The sequence below is a fragment of the Theropithecus gelada genome, chromosome 7a, assembly GCF_003255815.1.
Source record: "Theropithecus gelada isolate Dixy chromosome 7a, Tgel_1.0, whole genome shotgun sequence".
In the NCBI taxonomy this organism is placed as follows: Eukaryota; Metazoa; Chordata; class Mammalia; order Primates; family Cercopithecidae; genus Theropithecus; species Theropithecus gelada.
In genome coordinates this window covers 38,884,932-38,905,715 of record NC_037674.1, presented here as the reverse complement: position 1 = coordinate 38,905,715, position 20,784 = coordinate 38,884,932, and the positions used below count along the sequence as shown (strand labels likewise).

At 38.9% G+C, this 20,784-nt stretch overlaps 1 protein-coding gene across 4 annotated transcripts in view; it reads right to left on the bottom strand.

Annotated features, from left to right (window-relative positions):
* USP3 (ubiquitin specific peptidase 3) overlaps nucleotides 1–20,784 on the bottom strand; it is a 94,914-nt gene that overhangs the window by 27,058 nt on the left and 47,072 nt on the right. For all 4 annotated transcript variants that reach the window (XM_025389547.1, XM_025389548.1, XM_025389549.1 and 1 more), the window contains 5 exons: nucleotides 19,273–19,356; nucleotides 16,187–16,268; nucleotides 14,691–14,773; nucleotides 12,917–13,030; nucleotides 9,847–9,960 (listed from right to left, as the gene is read on the bottom strand). In XM_025389547.1, the coding sequence (XP_025245332.1) occupies nucleotides 9,847–9,960; nucleotides 12,917–13,030; nucleotides 14,691–14,773; nucleotides 16,187–16,268; nucleotides 19,273–19,356 (477 nt within the window). The remainder of the gene's footprint in view (nucleotides 1–9,846; nucleotides 9,961–12,916; nucleotides 13,031–14,690; nucleotides 14,774–16,186; nucleotides 16,269–19,272; nucleotides 19,357–20,784) is intronic.

Genomic DNA, 20,784 nt, shown 5'->3' with positions numbered 1-20,784 from the left:
CCAGCAACGGATCAAAGCTGGACGGAGAATGACTTTGACGAGATGAGAGAAGAAGGCTTCAGTCCATCAAATCTCTCAGAGCTAAAGGAGGAATTACGTACCCAGCGCAAAGAAACTAAAAATCTTGAAAAAAAAGTGGAAGAATTGACGGCTAGAGTAATTAATGCAGAGAAGGTCATAAACGAAATGAAAGAGATGAAAACCATGACACGAGAAATACGTGACAAATGCACAAGCTTCAGTAACCGACTCGATCAACTGGAAGAAAGAGTATCAGCAATTGAGGATCAAATGAATGAAATGAAGCGAGAAGAGAAACCAAAAGAAAAAAGAAGAAAAAGAAATGAACAAAGCCTGCAAGAAGTATGGGATTATGTAAAAAGACCAAATCTACGTCTGATTGGGGTGCCTGAAAGTGAGGGAGAAAATGGAACCAAGTTGGAAAACACTCTTCAGGATATCATCCAGGAGAACTTCCCCAACCTAGTAGGGCAGGCCAACATTCAAATCCAGGAAATACAGAGAACGCCACAAAGATACTCCTCGAGAAGAGCAACTCCAAGACACATAATTGCCAGATTCACCAAAGTTGAAATGAAGGAAAAAATCTTAAGGGCAGCCAGAGAGAAAGGTCAGGTTACCCACAAAGGGAAGCCCATCAGACTCACAGCAGATCTCTCGGCAGAAACTCTACAAGCCAGAAGAGAGTGGGGGCCAATATTCAACATTCTTAAAGAAAAGAATTTTAAACCCAGAATTTCATATCCAGCCAAACTAAGTTTCATAAGTGAAGGAGAAATAAAATCCTTTACAGATAAGCAAATGCTTAGAGATTTTGTCACCACTAGGCCTGCCTTACAAGAGACCCTGAAGGAAGCACTCAACATGGAAAGGAACAACCGGTACCAGCCATTGCAAAAACATGCCAAAATGTAAAGACCATCGAGGCTAGGAAGAAACTGCATCAACTAACGAGCAAAATAACCGGTTAATATCATAATGGCAGGATCAAGTTCACACATAACAATCTTAACCTTAAATGTAAATGGACTAAATGCTCCAATGAAAAGACACAGACTGGCAAACTGGATAAAGAGTCAAGACCCATCAGTCTGCTGTATTCAGGAGACCCATCTCACATGCAGAGACATACATAGGCTCAAAATAAAGGGATGGAGGAAGATTTACCAAGCAAATGGAGAACAAAAAAAAGCAGGGGTTGCAATCCTAGTCTCTGATAAAACAGACTTTAAACCATCAAAGATCAAAAGAGACAAAGAAGGCCATTACATAATGGTAAAGGGACCAATTCAACAGGAAGAGCTAACTCTCCTAAATATATATGCACCCAATACAGGAGCACCCAGATTCATAAAGCAAGTCCTTAGAGACTTACAAAGAGACTTAGACTCCCATACAATAATAATGGGAGACTTCAACACTCCACTGTCAACATTAGACAGATCAACAAGACAGAAAGTTAACAAGGATATCCAGGAATTGAACTCATCTCTGCAGCAAGCAGACCTAATAGACATCTATAGAACTCTCCACCCCAAATCAACAGAATATACATTCTTCTCAGCACCACATCGTACTTACTCCAAAATTGACCATATAATTGGAAGTAAAGCACTCCTCAGCAAATGTACAAGAACAGAAATTATAACAAACTGTCTCTCAGACCACAGTGCAATCAAACTAGAACTCAGGACTAAGAAACGCAATCAAAACCGCTCAACTACATGGAAACTGAACAACCTGCTCCTGAATGACTACTGGGTACATAATGAAATGAAGGCAGAAATAAAGATGTTCTTTGAAACCAATGAGAACAAAGATACAACATACCAGAATCTCTGGGACACATTTAAAGCAGTGTGTAGAGGGAAATTTATAGCACTAAATGCCCACAAGAGAAAGCAGGAAAGATAAAAAATTGACACTCTAACATCGCAATTAAAAGAACTAGAGAAGCAAGAGCAAACACATTCGAAACCTAGCAGAAGGCTAGAAATAACTAAGATCAGAGCAGAACTGAAGGAGATAGAGACACAAAAAACCCTCCAAAAAATCAATGAATCCAGGAGTTGGTTTTTTGAAAAGATCAACAAAATTGACAGACCACTAGCAAGACTAATAAAGAAGAAAAGAGAGAAGAATCAAATCGACGCAATTAAAAATGATAAAGGGGATATCACCACCGACCCCACAGAAATACAAACTACCATCAGAGAATACTATAAACACCTCTACGCAAATAAACTGGAAAACCTAGAAGAAATGGATAATTTCCTGGACACTTACACTCTTCCAAGACTAAACCAGGAAGAAGTTGAATCCCTGAATAGACCAATAGTAGGCTCTGAAATTGAGGCAATAATTAATAGCCTACCAACCAAAAAAAGTCCAGGACCAGATGGATTCACAGCTGAATTCTACCAGAGGTATAAGGAGGAGTTGGTACCATTCCTTCTGAAACTATTCCAATCAATAGAAAAAGAGGGAATCCTCCCTAACTCATTTTATGAGGCCAACATCATCCTGATACCAAAGCCTGGCAGAGACACAACAAAAAAAGAGAATTTTAGACCAATATCCCTGATGAACATCGATGCAAAAATCCTCAATAAAATACTGGCAAACCGGATTCAACAACACATCAAAAAGCTTATCCACCATGATCAAGTGGGCTTCATCCCTGGGATGCAAGGCTGGTTCAACATTCGCAAATCAATAAACATAATCCAGCATATAAACAGAACCAAAGACAAGAACCACATGATTATCTCAATAGATGCAGAAAAGGCTTTTGACAAAATTCAACAGCCCTTCATGCTAAAAACGCTCAATAAATTCGGTATTGATGGAACGTACCTCAAAATAATAAGAGCTATTTATGACAAACCCACAGCCAATATCATACTGAATGGGCAAAAACTGGAAAAATTCCCTTTGAAAACTGGCACAAGACAGGGATGCCCTCTCTCACCACTCCTATTCAACATAGTGTTGGAAGTTCTGGCTAGGGCAATTAGGCAAGAGAAAGAAATCAGGGGTATTCAGTTAGGAAAAGAAGAAGTCAAATTGTCCCTGTTTGCAGATGACATGATTGTATATTTAGAAAACCCCATTGTCTCAGCCCAAAATCTCCTTAAGCTGATAAGCAACTTCAGCAAAGTCTCAGGATACAAAATTAATGTGCAAAAATCACAAGCATTCTTATACACCAGTAACAGACAGAGAGCCAAATCAGGAATGAACTTCCATTCACAATTGCTTCAAAGAAAATAAAATACCTAGGAATCCAACTTACAAGGGATGTAAAGGACCTCTTCAAGGAGAACTACAAACCACTGCTCAGTGAAATAAAAGAGGACACAAACAAATGGCAGAACATACCATGCTCATGGATAGGAAGAATCAATATCGTGAAAATGGCCATACTGCCCAAGGTAATTTATAGATTCAATGCCATCCCCATCAAGCTACCAATGAGTTTCTTCACAGAATTGGAAAAAACTGCTTTAAAGTTCATATGGAACCAAAAAAGAGCCCGCATCTCCAAGACAATCCTAAGTCAAAAGAACAAAGCTGGAGGCATCACGCTACCTGACTTCAAACTATACTACAAGGCTACAGTAACCAAAACAGCATGCTACTGGTACCAAAACAGAGATATAGACCAATGGAACAGAACAGAGTCCTCAGAAATAATACCACACATCTACAGCCATCTGATCTTTGACAAACCTGAGAAAAACAAGAAATGGGGAAAGGATTCCCTATTTAATAAATGGTGCTGGGAAAATTGGCTAGCCATAAGTAGAAAGCTGAAACTGGATCCTTTCCTTACTCCTTATACGAAAATTAATTCAAGATGGATTAGAGACTTAAATGTTAGACCTAATACCATAAAAATCCTAGAGGAAAACCTAGGTAGTACCATTCAGGACATAGGCATGGGCAAAGACTTCATGTCTAAAACACCAAAAGCAACGGCAGCAAAAGCCAAAATTGACAAATGGGATCTCATTAAACTAAAGAGCTTCTGCACAGCAAAAGAAACTACCATCAGAGTGAACAGGCAACCTACAGAATGGGAGAAAATTTTTGCAATCTACTCATCTGACAAAGGGCTAATATCCAGAACCTACAAAGAACTCAAACAAATTGACAAGAAAAAAACAAACAACCCCATCAAAAAGTGGGCAAAGGATATGAACAGACATTTCTCAAAAGAAGACATTCATACAGCCAACAGACATATGAAAAAATGCTCATCATCACTGGTCATCAGAGAAATGCAAATCAAAACCACAATGAGATACCATCTCACACCAGTTAGAATGGCAATCATTAAAAAGTCAGGAAACAACAGGTGCTGGAGAGGATGTGGAGAAATAGGAACACTTTTACACTGTTGGTGGGATTGTAAACTAGTTCAACCATTATGGAAAACAGTATGGCGATTCCTCAAGGATCTAGAACTAGATGTACCATATGACCCAGCCATCCCATTACTGGGGATATACCCAAAGGATTATAAATTATGCTGCTATAAAGACACATGCACACGTATGTTTATTGCAGCACTATTCACAATAGCAAAGACTTGGAATCAACCCAAATGTCCATCAGTGACAGATTGGATTAAGAAAATGTGGCACATATACACCATGGAATACTATGCAGCCATAAAAAAGGATGAGTTTGCGTCCTTTGTAGGGACATGGATGCAGCTGGAAACCATCATTCTTAGCAAACTATCACAAGAACAGAAAACCAAACACCGCATGTTCTCACTCATAGGTGGGAACTGAACAATGAGATCACTTGGACTCAGGAAGGGGAACATCACACACCGGGGCCTATCATGGGGAGGGGGGAGGGGGGAGGGATTGCATTGGGAGTTATACCTGATGTAAATGACGAGTTGATGGGTGCAGCAGACCAACATGGCACAAGTATACATATGTAACAAACCTGCACGTTATGCACATGTACCCTACAACTTAAAGTATAATAATAATAAATAAATTTAAAAAAAAAAAAAAACAAACAAAACAAAACAAAACAAAAAAATGCATTGGCTCATATACATTTATGCTCTATCCTAAAACTTGAATTTATATAACAACATATTCTTAGGTTACTTCTTACAGTATAGTCAGACAGGAAACTATATGAAATTCTTATACGAATACAGATCAATGACAGAACAGGAATGAAGGCAGACAAAATGAAACTGGTACAGGTGGAAGGTCTGGGAAGTTACTTGGATAAAATAAAGAAAGCATTGTTATATAAAGTACTTTTATAAAACTAAAATAAAAAAGACTTCCGTCTACATTTTGCCAGCATGGAAGGTTCTCTTTAATCTAAATCATTAAGTTTTTCTGGCCTGGTCTTAAGATTCAAAACTCCCGCTACTCTTCCAGGCAGTGGTTCCAAAGACAAAATTTCTTCCAACCAGAGTTTCTGTCAATATATATTCTCCCCCTTTCCTGGAAATTCTAAATTATGAAAACAATCTCCCTAATAAATGGAACTGTGGAACTTAAAGTCAGAAGTTACTCTGGCATTTCACTATAGCTTTTTCTAAACTATCTGGCAACTAAATTTCAATATATATGTTCAAGTACTTCTTCTAAGGCTCATCAATAAAAATGTTACTTTGCACCTGCTTGAGTGTGAAAAGCAGACGTTCCAAATAAAGAAAGTAACATCTCAGAATATAGACACATAAAAGGACTCATGTGATCCCACCACATACTTAACTGTGACGTGCCTGCACGTTACTGACTATTCTGTGTCTTGGCAGTGCCAGTATATAATCTGTATATATTGTATGTAGAAACAGACATACATATGTATCATCTAAAATACCTAAGATACATTAGAATTTTAGGTTCTGCTCATATTTAAAATATCCTTGACATTAAAACAAGAATTATAAAGTTGTTGTTTTGGCCAAAATATCTGCAAATAAGTTAAATGTATTCCTATACTCAGTATTTGGCAGCAATCATGACTGAATTTCCTCAAAACAAAAACACCAGAAAACAAAATGACAAAAATGAACACAAATGAACTTGTGTTTACAAACACACACACTAATACAATAGCAAAATTCTTGGCTACAAGAATGAAAATGGTTTAGATATAAAATATCAACAGCATAGTATTTTAAAATATTTTTACAAATATCCCAGAAAGACTATTGTCAAATAAAACTTTAAAGTATCACACGTGGCCAGGCATGGTGGGTCACGACCGTAATCCCAGCACTTTGGGAGGCCAAGGTAGGTGGATCACGAGGTCAGGAGTTCGAGACCAGCCTGGCCGACATAGTGAAACCCCATGTCTATTAAAAATACAAAAAAATTAGCTAGGCATGGTGGCACGTGCCTGTAATCCCAGCTACTTGGGAGGCTGAGGCAGGAGAATCACTTGAACCCAGGAGGCAGAGGTTGCAGTAAGCCCACATCATGCCACTGACTCCAGTCTGGGCTACAAAGAGGGACTCAAAACAAACAGCATCACATGCAAAGATCTATTTTTTGTCTACAAAAATCCTTTACATTTTCTATAAACCTGAGAAAAGCAAGCAAACATAAGAATTATGTTTCAATGCTTATGCATCATTTTAAAACAGTAATTATAACAATAACTGATTAAAAAAATAAAGTTCCATCTTGGGAAGTCAAGGCAAATATATTAAATCAGACTGTACAGAAAGACCTGATTTGAATCATCAAGAGAGTTTCCTGAAGAGTGTTAGCTTTAACTGGGACCCTAGACAAAGAGATAGGGACCACAAGCAAATGCTGTGGGCAGAAGCACGTGACATAGAGAGACAGCAAAGCAGCAAGACAGAGCTGTGTTAAGAAAAGCAAGGAGTGACAAAGTCAAGCAAAAAAGACTATCAAAATTACAGAAGCACATTTCCTTGAGCCTAGCACTTTCTCTCTTAGATACCTGCACGTGTATGTAAAAGACTACTCACTGTAGCACTGTTTAGAACAGCAAAGACTAGAAACAGTCCATAGAGCCACTGGGAGGGACTTGGACACAAATGATGATAGAACTAGAAAATGGTCTGAGGAAGCTGTTTGTATACTAGTATGAATCATCTTAAAGGAGGGAAAAACATGATACATCACCAATTACGTTAAAAATTCCATAAACACACACACACACACACACACACTTGCCTGGATATGTACACACAATATCTGAAAGGATACAGAAAACTCTAGTAACTATGGTTCCTTCCAGAAAACAGAATGAATGGCTAGAGAACAGAATAAAACATTCACTGCATATTCTTTTGTTACCTTTTGAATTCTGAACCACATATGTTTTTGCCTATTTAAAAAAATACACTTTAAAGTATTTTTATGAAAAGCAAAAGGATAGAAAGAGCTGAATATACTGAGAAATCAAAAGAAGTGTGGTAAGTACACATGTATATTGGAAAAGGTCAAAACTTCAAGAAAATTTTCCCTGCTAGGTAACTGGCTTTTAGTTTCAGTGGGGAAAAAAGAATAGGCTTAATGATTTCTCTTTCCAAAGCTGCTGATTACATTGAGGGTGTGTGTTTTGGGGGTGTGTGTACGTATATATATTTGTGTATTTAATAGATGAAAGTTGTTTCTACTTCTACATGCATGTTTGTATTTCAGAGTCCTCATATTTCATCCCAAAGGGATCAAGTTCGCTAGACACTGTCATGTGTTAACCAAGGAAAATGGGCTCTTTAAACCTAAAAAACAATCCTTTGGGATTATAAATAAACATAAATCAAGATTCATGCACTTACACACAGGCATGCTATAAGAATCTGACCTGCATACCTCGTAGAGTAAGAGCTGTAAAAAGCAAGCCCCACCTCCCTGCCTCACACCTGGGCATTGTGCAGTGACCCTGCACTAAAGCTTTATCCATGTTATAATCTCAAGATCCAGATCTGACCAAGAGAAAAATTGTTCTTTGATTATATAAAAATGGGGAACAATCTCAATTATTGCAGAACTAAGAGCAAGCCCAGCTAAGAGTACAAAAGCACCCTATTCTCATCAGCCATTAAAGAAATTTAAGAGTTCATGATATCTGAAATCTTCCCCAGACACTCCACATGCTAAATTCCTCAGCCTGGTTTCCTTATTCCTTCATCAGTAGGAATATTCCAATATGAAAATTAAACAGCTAAAAACTAAATCATGCTCACAGTTGGGCTACAGAAGCTAGAAAGGACAGAGATGTGGAAAGATGTACAGGAAAAGCAGATTTCTGCTGTATAAAATATGATAATGTTTCTAAGCTTTCAAGAATGAAGGATCTTGGTCACCATGGGGATCAAGAAAACAGTATCAAATTAGTTAATGGGCCTTGTTCAAGATATGTGGGCAAATCATTGTCAATACGTCTATTATTTGCCAACTCCACAAACACCTGGACTCTAATTTTGGTCATTACCCTACTAGACGCATAAGCTTAAACAAGTTGCTTCTCCTTTCTGTCTCAGTTTTGTCTCCTCTAAAATGGGGGCAATATTTCCTACCTTGACTGGAATTGTGTTCTTGCTTGTTTTTTAATGAAGACCAGATATAAAATACCCAGTGGGTGGCACACAGCAGGCATTCAATAAATGGAAACTATTATTATGTAATAATAAAACACAAAGACTAAACCTCTATCAAGAGTCTACCAGGTGATTATGTTAGAATTTTTTTTTTATTAGGTCCAGACCTGACTAGTGGTAACTTAACTGTCATTCCTACCTTTCATACTTAGAGTCAAGACATTCTCAAATTCTTATGTCTTTCCTGAGAGGAGATCTAAATGGTATGATACATAAAAGGAGTTTCTTTCAAAACAAAGACTACGGTTAACTCTGGTTACTCACGTCAGATCCTTAAGGCTAGACTCTCTAGCAAGGCAACAATTTAAAGTCCTTTGAAGTTAATTACCTTTTAAATATATCTCTATATTAACAATACATGTTTTTAGGCAATAGAGCAAGAAAGATCGCTAAGTTTACTACAGCATGGTGTTTTTTTGTTTTGTTTTGTTTTTTAAAAAGGAGAAGGGATGTACATTAGGTGCCAAAATTGTAACGAGTAAGAACCATGACTTGCTTCAGAAGGGTAAAACGGGCAGAAGGTGGCCAAGGCTGCTGTCAAACACCTGCAGTGCCTCAAAGCTGCCATCACCCGAATCCCTACAGGGATGACAGGCCTACGAGAAGAGGCAGGAGACTCCTCTAATAGCTAGGTGTACAGCAGAGGTGTATTTTGCTCAAGCGAGGCAAGACAGAAAGCATGGGCACCACAGCAGCTCTCTGGCCACACCGGGATGTGGCACAGCCGCCTTCTAGAGAGTGCGTCCCAGGCCCTTGACAACAGCCTTCCCAGAGCTTCCAAACTCAGTTCCAAACAGTTCATATAATACCATGCACTTCTACTGATCATACTAATTTTTTTAGCTGGAATAACAAGACAGTGTGTGATTGTAATTATTCTATGTTGTGAAAGGATTAAGGAAATTTTGTCCAGTATCTTTTCCTAGTGCACATAAGTTATTTATAAGGGCTTTATGTTTATAGCAACAAAATACCCCACCTCTTGTTAAAGACATTTCTACAGTCTATTATTTAAATAAACACATTTGTTTAGTCAGATGTATTCGATTTCTACTCTTCTTCTTAAAAAGAAAAAACACCAAACTAGCGTTAAGTATTTAGAATATTTAGAATACAACCACTTCATTAGGAATTATTTCAGGAACAGTATAGACACTAATATTAATGTTTTAAAATACCTTTCTTTAAATAATACTTACCTAAAGTTTGGCATAATCTTCCAAACAACATAAAATAAGGACTCTGGGCTAAATGCAGTCTGGCTGCCTTGCCATAAAGCACAGAGTGTCTTTCTAAACTCTTCTACCAAAGACCTGCAAAAGAGGAAAGGACAGTGCCCTCAGCTTAGTGAGAGGCTACAATTCCAACACAGCATCCACTCGTCTAAAACGCATAACACATACAAAATGAACACTTAAAAAGGATTTGGTCTTTTCTGAAGAAAGTCTGAAAGATAAATAAGAGCATCTCAAAAACCCACATAAATAGCAGTAATTCTGACAAAGCTAATTTGTAACCATATGGTTAACTCTGAGTGTGCCAATGCACCACCGTATTTCTACACTCTGAGTTAAACCATGCAAGCAAACAATACAGCACTGGGTGAGTTATAGGCCAAATTACTTAAGAATGTACGTTTTCAAAATGCAAAACAAGCATTCAGCTCTCTTTCTCCCCCTCCTGCCTTGTCCTTCTTGCCACTCACTAGCACCCTCAGACTCCAGCCTGTGTCACAAACCTTCACCACTCGGCTCTCCACCAGTGACCCTCAACTCCAAAAGTCAGATTTTCTCATGGCTATTTTTACGTAAACTTCTCCAGTTTCCAGCAGGAATTTTCTGCTGGAGATCCTGTCACTTTCACCTCTATGTGCACTGACCTGCTCCAGCATCTACTGCTCTCTGTACACCCTCCTATCACCCAATATCCACACTCTTCTTCTCGCACAGGAATAGAACTCTCATTTTTTTCCTGGGCATATAAACTCTCAAAATAAAAAATTGAGTGTGTCCAAATTCTGGGAAATGTCTTAAAAAGAAGAGTAGTCCTATATTAATCCTTTCCTTCTTCCTGCTAGGAATGGGGACGGAGTTGGGGAGCCCCAGCACCATGGTGGACTATGTGGATGGATAGGGCCTCTGGAGGTTGGTGGAACAGAAAGCCAGGAGGAGCCGGATGGCTTTGTCAAACTACCCTGGACAGACAGCCTCTGACTTTTATGTGAGGAAACAAACCATGGATGTTTAAGTCACTTAACTCTGGTTTTCTACACCTGTGGCTAAACTGATCCAACTCAACTTCAACTTCCATAGCTGTCAATATAAGCACCATATTTTTGGATACTTGATTGATATCCCAGAGAATCTCAGTATCTTCTTTCTCAACCCTCACGATCACGTAGGACCCTGGAATACAAATCATGTTTTTGACTTCCTAATACTTGAACCCTCTTCCTATGTTTGAGAATCCCCACTTTAAGAGTTTGCCTCCCACTTCTAAAGCTAAACAGCCAGACACTTGCCTTCTCAGGCTCCCTTGCAGTCAGAGCACAGGTACATAGCCTGTGACACAAAGAAGTGACACATAGTGACACAAAGAAGAAGGGACGGCACCAAATCCTCTCTGGTAGCAGTGGGGACAAAGAGCACCATCCAGAGTGCAGGGCAGCAGCATGGCCGCGTCCGCCAGCACCCATCTCCAGCAGTGCTGGCAACAGGAACTCTGCTGCTGCGCTGGGCACCAGAGGCAGTGGCGGCCTTACAGGACAGTTCTGTGGGGTGACTGTGACTGCAGTGCTGCTGCCTCGGACTCCAGACCTGATTTTTCACTCACCCATTATGATTAGCTCACCAATATCCCTGCAGTAAATTCCTTTTCTGCCTAAATCAGCCAAAGGCAATTTCTGCAGTCTGAAACTCAACCCTGCATGGCACGAATACATCAAGTACTACATTAATTCTTCTCTTAACTCATACACATGTATTTTTTCTGCTGTTTCACTGCTGTCCCCTCTGACCTGATTACTGTAGAGTGCAAAGCCTCCTTGAAAGTAGGCACTTTCAATGCATCCTAGATGCTGCTCAACTCATCCCAGATGCTGCTGTGAAGGAAACTCCCTTCAAACACCACTTGTAGTGATGTCATTCCAGCCCTGCTCCACGCCTGGCTTCCCAGTTTCCCTGCACTGTGACTCTGGCCCTGCTGCCCATCATTCTGACATGTTGAGTCCTACTCTCCCTCAGCCACCAAGGCAGGACAGTATCAAATCACAGGATGGTCCCTCAGAATGAGTGAGAATGGGAGTGTGTGGAAGTGGAGGAGCAGACAGAGAAAACATTAAATACATAAGGAGTATGAGCCACAGTCCTTCTGAAAAAAGAGCTGTAAAATTAAGACACGAAAAATGTACCCCCTACAATTGTCATAATGATAGATCTTCTGAACCACAAATAACGGAGGTCTACACCAAATGAGGATACAGGATTGGTTCTTAATGAGCACTTGTCTGTTTTTTCCCCCTCTCTATATCAACCAAAAATTGACTTTATTCCCCCACAACTAATTTGTTGACTACAAATTAATTTCAGTATCCAAGACAGGATTACCTAATACTGTGAGACAAATCAGTTCACAGGGACTAATAAGATTCATCGTTGCCTACTCGTAGAACTGCATTTCACATCTAGATGCCAATTCTCCAATGCCCAAATCTGCAGTCAATAAGCAGAATGCTAAATTTATCCCTCCTGTTATGGTAAATAAAAGAATCCCAATAAGGTTTTTTTTTTTTTTTTTTTTTTTTTTTTTTTTTTTTTTTTTTTTTTGAGATGGCGTCTCGCTCTGTCACCCAGGCTGGAGTGCAGTGGCGTGATCTCGGCTTACTGCAAGCTCCGCCTCTTGGGTTAAAGCAATTCTCCCACCTCAGCCTCCTGAGTAGCTGGGACTACAGGCGCCCGCCACTACGCCCAGCTAATTTTTGTATATTTAGTAGAGATGGGGATTCATCATGTTGACCAGGCTGGTCTTGACTGACCTCAAGTGATCCACCCACCTCAGCCTCCCAAAGTGCTGGGATTACAGGTGTGAGCCACCATGCCCAGCCGGAATTCCAACAATTATTAAGATTGCCAGCTAGATACTTAAACACAATTTTCAGAAGATTTTTTTTTAAGGCATGTGCCTGTGAGCTCACATAATATAATGTAAACCACCAGTGAGAGTAATTTGTTTTGTAACTCAAAGCCAAAAGGACATATTCTTGCAACTCACACATTGTTATCCCCTTGGCTCCTGGTGTGGTATGTCCGCCTTCCTGCTGTCTTCCCATTCCTTAACTCCACAGCGGGCAGTTCTTTGAAATAACAGCAAAACTGCTCAATGTTACTATTTTAAAAGGAAGGGAAAAATATTGTAAAAAGAAAAGAATAGGACTGTAAAGAAAGTTGATGAAGCCTACATATACATTTTGAAACTGCAATTTTTCAATTCTCATTTAAACTGTATTCAATGCAATCTCTTGCATTCAGTTTCTTCATTATGATTCTTCCTTCTAAGAAAATAGTATAGACAGATGACTTTGTAAAAAACAAAAACAAAAAAGAACTGAAAACAAAATCCCTTTTCAAAACAATCCCCAATTTTCCCTCCAGTTATAGGAGTCACCATTTCTTTCTTTACAGGTATTGTTGCTTGTTTCCAGGTATTCAGTAATTTCCTCAAATAAAAACAAACCATGAAGCTGACCATATTATTTTGATACACTGTACAGAATCATAAGGAGAATTCGGTAGTAACTATAATTTCCTCTTTGAGCAAGAAGAGGTAAGCTGAGAGGCAGTGCCTTCCCGGAGAGATCAAACATGCCTTCCGCTTCTTATCAGCAGTGTCACCTTGGGAAGGTCATTTATTCTGGCCTTTGATGTCTCATTAAAATCTAAAAGTATGCAACTTTCAAAATAATTTATTCTACAAAACTTAGATCAGCCTTGTTGACTATTTTATTTTTACTACTTGTCTCATATTTTGAAGACATCTCATCTTATGACCTTGATTAACCCATTTATGCCTAGTGTTCCATTATTGGAATGCTAAGTTTCTGGGAGTTATTTATATCTTACTGCTCAAGGTCATCGCCAAGGTCTGGTTTTTCATACAAAAAAAATTGCAACCTCTGGCATAAATGGGTTAAGATTCAACTAATGACTGAAATAAGCTCTTTGAACAAGGTTCTCTGTAATCTAGGGTCTGCAAACTGTGGCCCACAGGCCAAATCTAGCCCTCCACCACGCAGCTCTTAAAGCGAGTTTTACATTTTTAAAGTGTTGTTTTATTTAATTAATTAATTAATTTATTTATTTTGGAAGCAGAGTCTCACTTTGTCACCCAGGCTGGAGTGTAGTGGCACCATCTTGGCTCACTGCAACCTCCACCTCCTGGGTTCAGTCGATTCACCTGCCTCAGCCTCCCAAGTAGCTGGGCCTAGAGGCACACGCCACCACGCCCAGCTAATTTTTGTATTTTCAGTAGAGACGGGGTTTCACTATGTTGGCCAGGCTGGTCTAGAACTCCTGACTTCAGGTGATCTGCCCGCCTCAGCCTCCAAAAGTGCTGGGATTACAGGCATGAGCCACTGCATCCGGCCCTAAAGTGCTGTTTTAATAAAGGGCAGGGTGGTGGGGGAATATGAGAGAGAGACTGTAGCCTGAAATACTAAAATGTTTACTATCAGGCCTTTCACAGAAAAAGTTTGCTGACCTCAGTTCCAGCCTATTCAAGAAGCAACCGGAAATAACCGCAAACAACTATTCACTGCCGGACACTGCTGTAAGTATGTTAGACAAATTACATTATTTAATCTTCCCAACTACTCCATGAGGTAGGAACTACTGTCCCCACTTTTACTGATGAGGAAACGAAGGCACAGGAAATTAAGGTATCTTGCCCCAAACGATATGACTAGAGTTAGTGGTAGACAAGATAGGAAGCCAGAGCCGTTGCTCTTAACCTTTAATGTCAGACGCTTAAGCTCTGACTGCAGCGTTACCTGAGTGACTGAAGGATGGCGTTCATGAAACACGTGTTCCCCAAATTCCGAAGGCCTGTGGCACAAATGGCAGTGGTGCTTCCCTGTAAGTGGTGCAAGAAGAGGCCATCAGTAATGCCAAGGAAAGGCCAACTGTTTCAAACATCAAAGCTAAGGCAAGGCCTCTGAAACTCTAGCACCAAGCCAATTTGGAATTGGTCCTTTTCTGTCCAATGAATATTTGAAACAAACTAGTCTCTGTATAAATGTCTGGATATTTTTAGAAGGCTGTTTCTGATCCTGGGGTTGTTCTAAAAAGAAGTATTTTATTGAAAGCTTATGAGGAAATCACCATTAATGAGTACCATGGAGTACACAATGCAAAAAACAGGAAATCCTTAAAATAACATTTAAGATTTAATGCCTTTTTAAGATTCTATAAAAACTAAGAAAAATGGAAAAATATAAATATATATACCCCAAGTATTTTTGTCCCCAAACTTTTAACTCTAAGCCATATATAAATGACCAACACGCATTTTCCTAACAATGGGATATTAATCTTGAAAAGCTGCCTGAGGCCAGGCACCTCACCCCTGTGATCCCATCACTTTGGGAGGCTGAGGTGGGCGGATCACCTGAGGTCAGAAGTTCAAGACCGGCCTGGCCAACATGGGGAAACTCTGTCTCTACTAAAAATACAAAAAGGCCGGGTGTGGTGGCTCATGCCTGTAATCCTAGCACTGTGGGAGGCTGAGGTGGGTGGTCTGCCTGAGCTCAGGAGTTCAAGACCAGCCTGGGCAACACGGTGAAACTCTGTCTCTACTAAAATAGAAAAAATTAGCCGGGCGTGGCGTGCACCCATAATCCCAGCTACTCGGGAGGTTGAGGCAGGAGAACTGCTTGAACCCGGGAGGCTGAGGTTGCAATGAGCCAAGATCATGCCACTGCACTCCAGCCTGGGTGACAAGAGTGAGACTCCGTCTCAAAAAAGAATATATAAAAATAAAAATACAAAAGTTAGCCAGGCGCGGTGGTGTGCACCTGTAGTCCCACCTACTTGAGAGGCGGAGGCTGTGGCAGGAGAATCACTTGAACCTGGGAGGCGGAGGTTCCGGTGAGCCCAGAATGCGCCACTGTACTCCAGCTTGGGCTAAAGAGCAGGACTCCGTCTCAAAAAAAGGAAAAGCTGCCTGAACCTAAAGACTTAGTCTTAAAAATGAAGGCTGGGTTTCCTGATGAGTAAGGAGTATGAGCAGGTATTAAGAGTGAACTGTTTTCTAGGGCAGAGGAGCACAGCAGTAATGCTGATGGGAAGAAGGTGCTGATAGATGGATTCACTGGGGTCACAGCAATAATCGACAGTACAAGTGGCAAACATTGTGTAAAATACTCCAAATCCAAGACACACATTTATAAGAAAGTCTGTAACAGGTAACTTTACATGTTAAAGTTGTAACAAAACAGTGATTAAATCTCAACTAACTCTTCTATTTGAATAAATTTTAATTACTTACATTTACTTTTAATAACTTGCTGTTTAGTGTTGAGTTTTCCAAAAGTTTTCTTTTCCTATGCCGATCAGCTGTGAAAGCTGAGCTATTAAAACACAAACAGATAGGGAAAAAGTTATTAATATATGCATGGCTACACCACAGGTCAAAGAATAAACTCCAGCTGCCCTCAAGACCTAGGGCAGGGAGACCTCCCTGACTGCTTCGTCAAGCCCACTGGGGCCCACACGTATTTGAAGTTAACTGAGGAACTCTACTTCCTTGGAAATCCCCACTGCTCCTCCAGCAGAGGTGGGCCAGACACCGCTCCTCCAGCAGAGGTGGGCTGGACGCTGCTCCTGGCAAAGCTGGCCAGAAGATGCAGCCCGTGGGACACTCCCCACCACCACTCTCACTGTCTGACCCACTGCGAAGCTTCACAGAGCAGAAGGCTCATTCCTCACAACAAAAGGAAAACCCTGGTCTGACACGACTGTTCTGAAATTTAACAGTAAGTCTCCACATGCTATTTCTTTCTTAATTTCGATATAAAGATGTCATGTTTTGCTCATTTGTCTTAATAGATGAGGATATGATCTGAGTTTGAGGAATGATAAAAAAGTTACAGGAATATAGGCACATGCACATTCATTAGATGCAGCTACGCGCCAAAGGGCATTCCAAAACACATCCTTATCAGTGCAGAAATTCTGAATTAAAATCACTCAAAATTTTTCTTGATGTAAGAAATATTTTGCTTAAAATTTATCAGAAAGTTATTTCTGTTTTCAAAAGGTCACTTTAAAATGTTTGTATCTCAGGCAAATTAATCTAAAGGAAGTAAAAATTATGGTTAAACAACAGACTTTTAAGGCCGCCAATTCTTTCCCACCTTCTAAAAGTACCAAGTTAATCCAAAGTAAATACATAATTATTTTTTCTTACAGAACTTCCACATGAATTATGTCTTTGAAACATGAGAACTAGTGACATTTGCTTCAAACCTCAAAATATTCTTCAGAACTGTATGCCTCTCTCTCACAGTACTGATAACTGCAAGATGAAGAGACCAATTCCACATGCTATAGTGTTCAATTATTCCTTCACAAATTCTGTGATGTGGGGAAGGTAAACCACAAGCATAGTATATATGCTCTTTATGACAATGCCTAAGAGTTCATTTTCAGTTGTAACCTATATCAATAAGGCATTTCACCTTTTAAAAATGTAAGTTACTATATTTTATCCTCAATGACTCTCAAAATGCAGAATCTTCTAGATCCCTGCTATCTAATATAGTAGCCACTCACTCCAGGTGGCTATTTAAATTAATTAAACTTGAAGTTTAAAATTCAGTGTCTGAGTTGCACTAGCCACCTTCCACGTATGGCTAGTGTTACCATATTAGAGTGGATAGAGAACACTTCCGTCGCTGCAGAAAGTTCTGCTGGACAGTGCTGCTCCATGGGGCATGTGGAATAGTCAAAAGTTAAGTAAAACACAAATATGATCGTAGTTTCTAAATTCCACTACAGATTAAACCAATGTTTGCAAAACACGAAAATGAATCTAGGTAATGTTTTTCAACATAGGAAATGTACTGTAAGGTAAACTATTCACTGGGGCCAAGCAGACGTGTAGACAGGTGGTCTGTGCCACCTTTCATCTGAAGTGGTCAATGGAAATAAAAGATTGCCTAACTATATAAATGCATGCAGGTTCCCAAATGCCCTCTTTTCCCTTTGATTTAGTTCCGATTAATTTATTTCAGACTGAGAGGGTAGTCTTTACCTGGAGAAAACCATAAGTGGCAGAAAAAATATTCTGGTAGCCACCCACTTCTATAACAAATAATCAAGTTACTAAGACCTTTACAATGACATCACCACACCAAAGAGTGATACTACACATACATTCCTTCAGGAATCTCAGACTTCATGTTTATTGTGAACAATTTCAGAGAAAATTAAATATTTTGGATCTGTGTGTATCTGTCTCTAATCCTAGATAGGGCTCATCAAATTAGAAGAGAAGCACTCTGAAAAAGAGCCAAAAGACGACAAACCAAAAAGTACTTAAACCTGAAGTACTTTAATTGGTTTAAAGAAATCATTATTCTTCCAGTATTGGCTTTATCATCTAGTCAGTCAATGAGACATACATGTCTGGTTTTAACAAACACTACGCAGTATTGCCCTCAAAGAAGTTAGGTTATTTCCTTTCAGTATGCAATTTTGAAACATTCTATGGGCTTTACACTTAAGTTTGCTAAGGCATTCCTGCTTTGTGCATGTTTTCACAATAACTTCTACACACCAACTGCCAAAATAAATTAGATGGCACTTAATGATTTGGTGTGATGTACACAGATTTCACTTGAGTCAGCAGTCATTCCACAGCCATGCTTCTATGCACTGTAGCTTCAAAGGCATGGCTAGCTGGGTTTCTGTTTATTGCTTCAATCTTGGGTCCAGTGAGTTTTCTCTAACTAAGCTATTTGACTATACCAAGAAAAGTCTGTTCACACATAAATAGTTTCATTTCTTTATGATGACAAAGTATTCATAGCTCCTTGTTAATGTCAAGTGATATTTAACTGCCCCTAACAAGCAAGGAAAAGAAACTAGGATCCTGTGCTATTGCATAGATGCAAAGTGGAAAATATGTTCATTAAACCTAATTTCCCTTAAAAATGATGCATAAATCATAGTGCTTCCTAGTAGACCTCACAATACATTTGACAAGGGTTTTCTATTATCAAAAGCAACTCTATGATGATTTCACACCTTTTTCTGCCCTTTCCTTGTACCCTCAAAATTCCCCTTGCAAATAAATTGAGTAGCTTATAAATTGTTGGGTAATAATTTTAAAACAGGTTCTTGGGACCTTAGATATGTTTTATGACAAATATTAAATAAAATAAATGCAGAGCTATGACCACTATGGGCCAAGTTTTAGATATCCAAAGCCAAGGTTTATTTTATCAACATTTCAATCATATTATAAACATGAAGTTATAAAACTCATCGACAAAAACCCCACTCAAAAATTCTAAAAAATACTTCAACCCCATTCTTAGACCCTTCTTTTTCCAAAGGCCTATTACTTACTTTTCCAAGTTCTGTAAGTGTTCTCTGACTTTCTGTACCAGTCCCAGCTTGGTGTCATTGACCACAAAATCATCACAGCGATAACTGCAAGGAAAATATTAATCAATGTGTGTAAAGAGCTTGAGGAAACCACAGTAATGAAATCACTAAAAGGCCTGGCTGCTGCCAAGATGATCACATGGCTCTGCAGGCAGTTACTGCTGGTGGTAAGTTTAAAGAGGACCTGGAATTCACAATGGAATGTTTTTCAAGAGTCTTTTTAAAAGCCACGTAGGCAATGAACATGAGCTTCTTTTCACGTTTTTTACTCAAAAGCTCTTCAATTCCTCCTTTGAAAATGAAATAAGCTGCTACACGTGTTACATTCTTTTTAGTGGTGCCTAATACATGGAAAATGAAATAAAAAGCACTGAGTCTTTTCATGTAGCATTAAGGCTAAAGCTTTAAGGTAACACTTCCCAACCCAAATTAATGGGGAATTGGGGGGAGGAGAGATTTAAGTGAAAAGTAGGGAAAAGGTAATTAGCCTGTAGGGATATCTGAATAGAAAAACTAAAGTTAAAGCTGCACATTTTAAACAGAATTTAATTAAAAGAGATTGAATTCAGATGAGTTGAGAAGAATGATCTTTCATTCTGAGGCACTACAAAACAAAAGTATAAAACAGTGGCTATATCATTCAGGCAATTGATAAGTGCTTTGAAGAAAAATATTTAAGCTATTTTTAAAAACCAACACTCTGTGTGTTTTACAAGACAATAAGCAAATAATGTAACAAATCACACATAATATAAACTTTAACTTGTACGCATTAGCATTTAATTTTTTCCTGGGATAAGGCCAATTTTAACAAAAACAACTGACAAGCTGGCACTAAGATATTCTTTTGAATATGCAGCTTTGCATGAAACCACTTGTTATTACTACCAAGGAATAATAAAAATAACCCTGCCGTTCTCAGCAAACAAAACTTTGAAAGCACAGCAATTAGTAAAAATTAGGTCATCTCTAGCAGAATCCCAAAAACATCTTATATCTGAAAACCATTTTATTAAAAAGAGACAGAAAGAAAGAGAGAGAAAGAGGTGGGAAAAAGTAATTTTAAAAGATTACACAAAAAAGCAGGCTTGTGTCTTTTACTCAGAGAAATGAAAATTTTAAGTGGATGCTTTGAAAACTGTCACTACAATGTTATATATGTAATTATTTAACACATACTCTCATTAACTGACCACCCAGGCAGTCAATCAAGATTTCTCTAACATATTCTGAGTGTGTAAAGTCAGTTCCCAACAATTCCACAAATAGCAAAAGCAGTCTTTTATATCCTGGACCATTTTCTATTATCAAAGTACTACCAGCAGGAGAAAAAATTCTTCACTGGTCTTATAACCACCACATAAAGAAATTAAAATAGTGCAAAGTTTTAATTTTTTGCTCCCTCTCAGCACAAATATTAAGAGGATAAGATCTACTTTGTCTGTAAATTTGGGCTTAAGGCATTTGGTACCT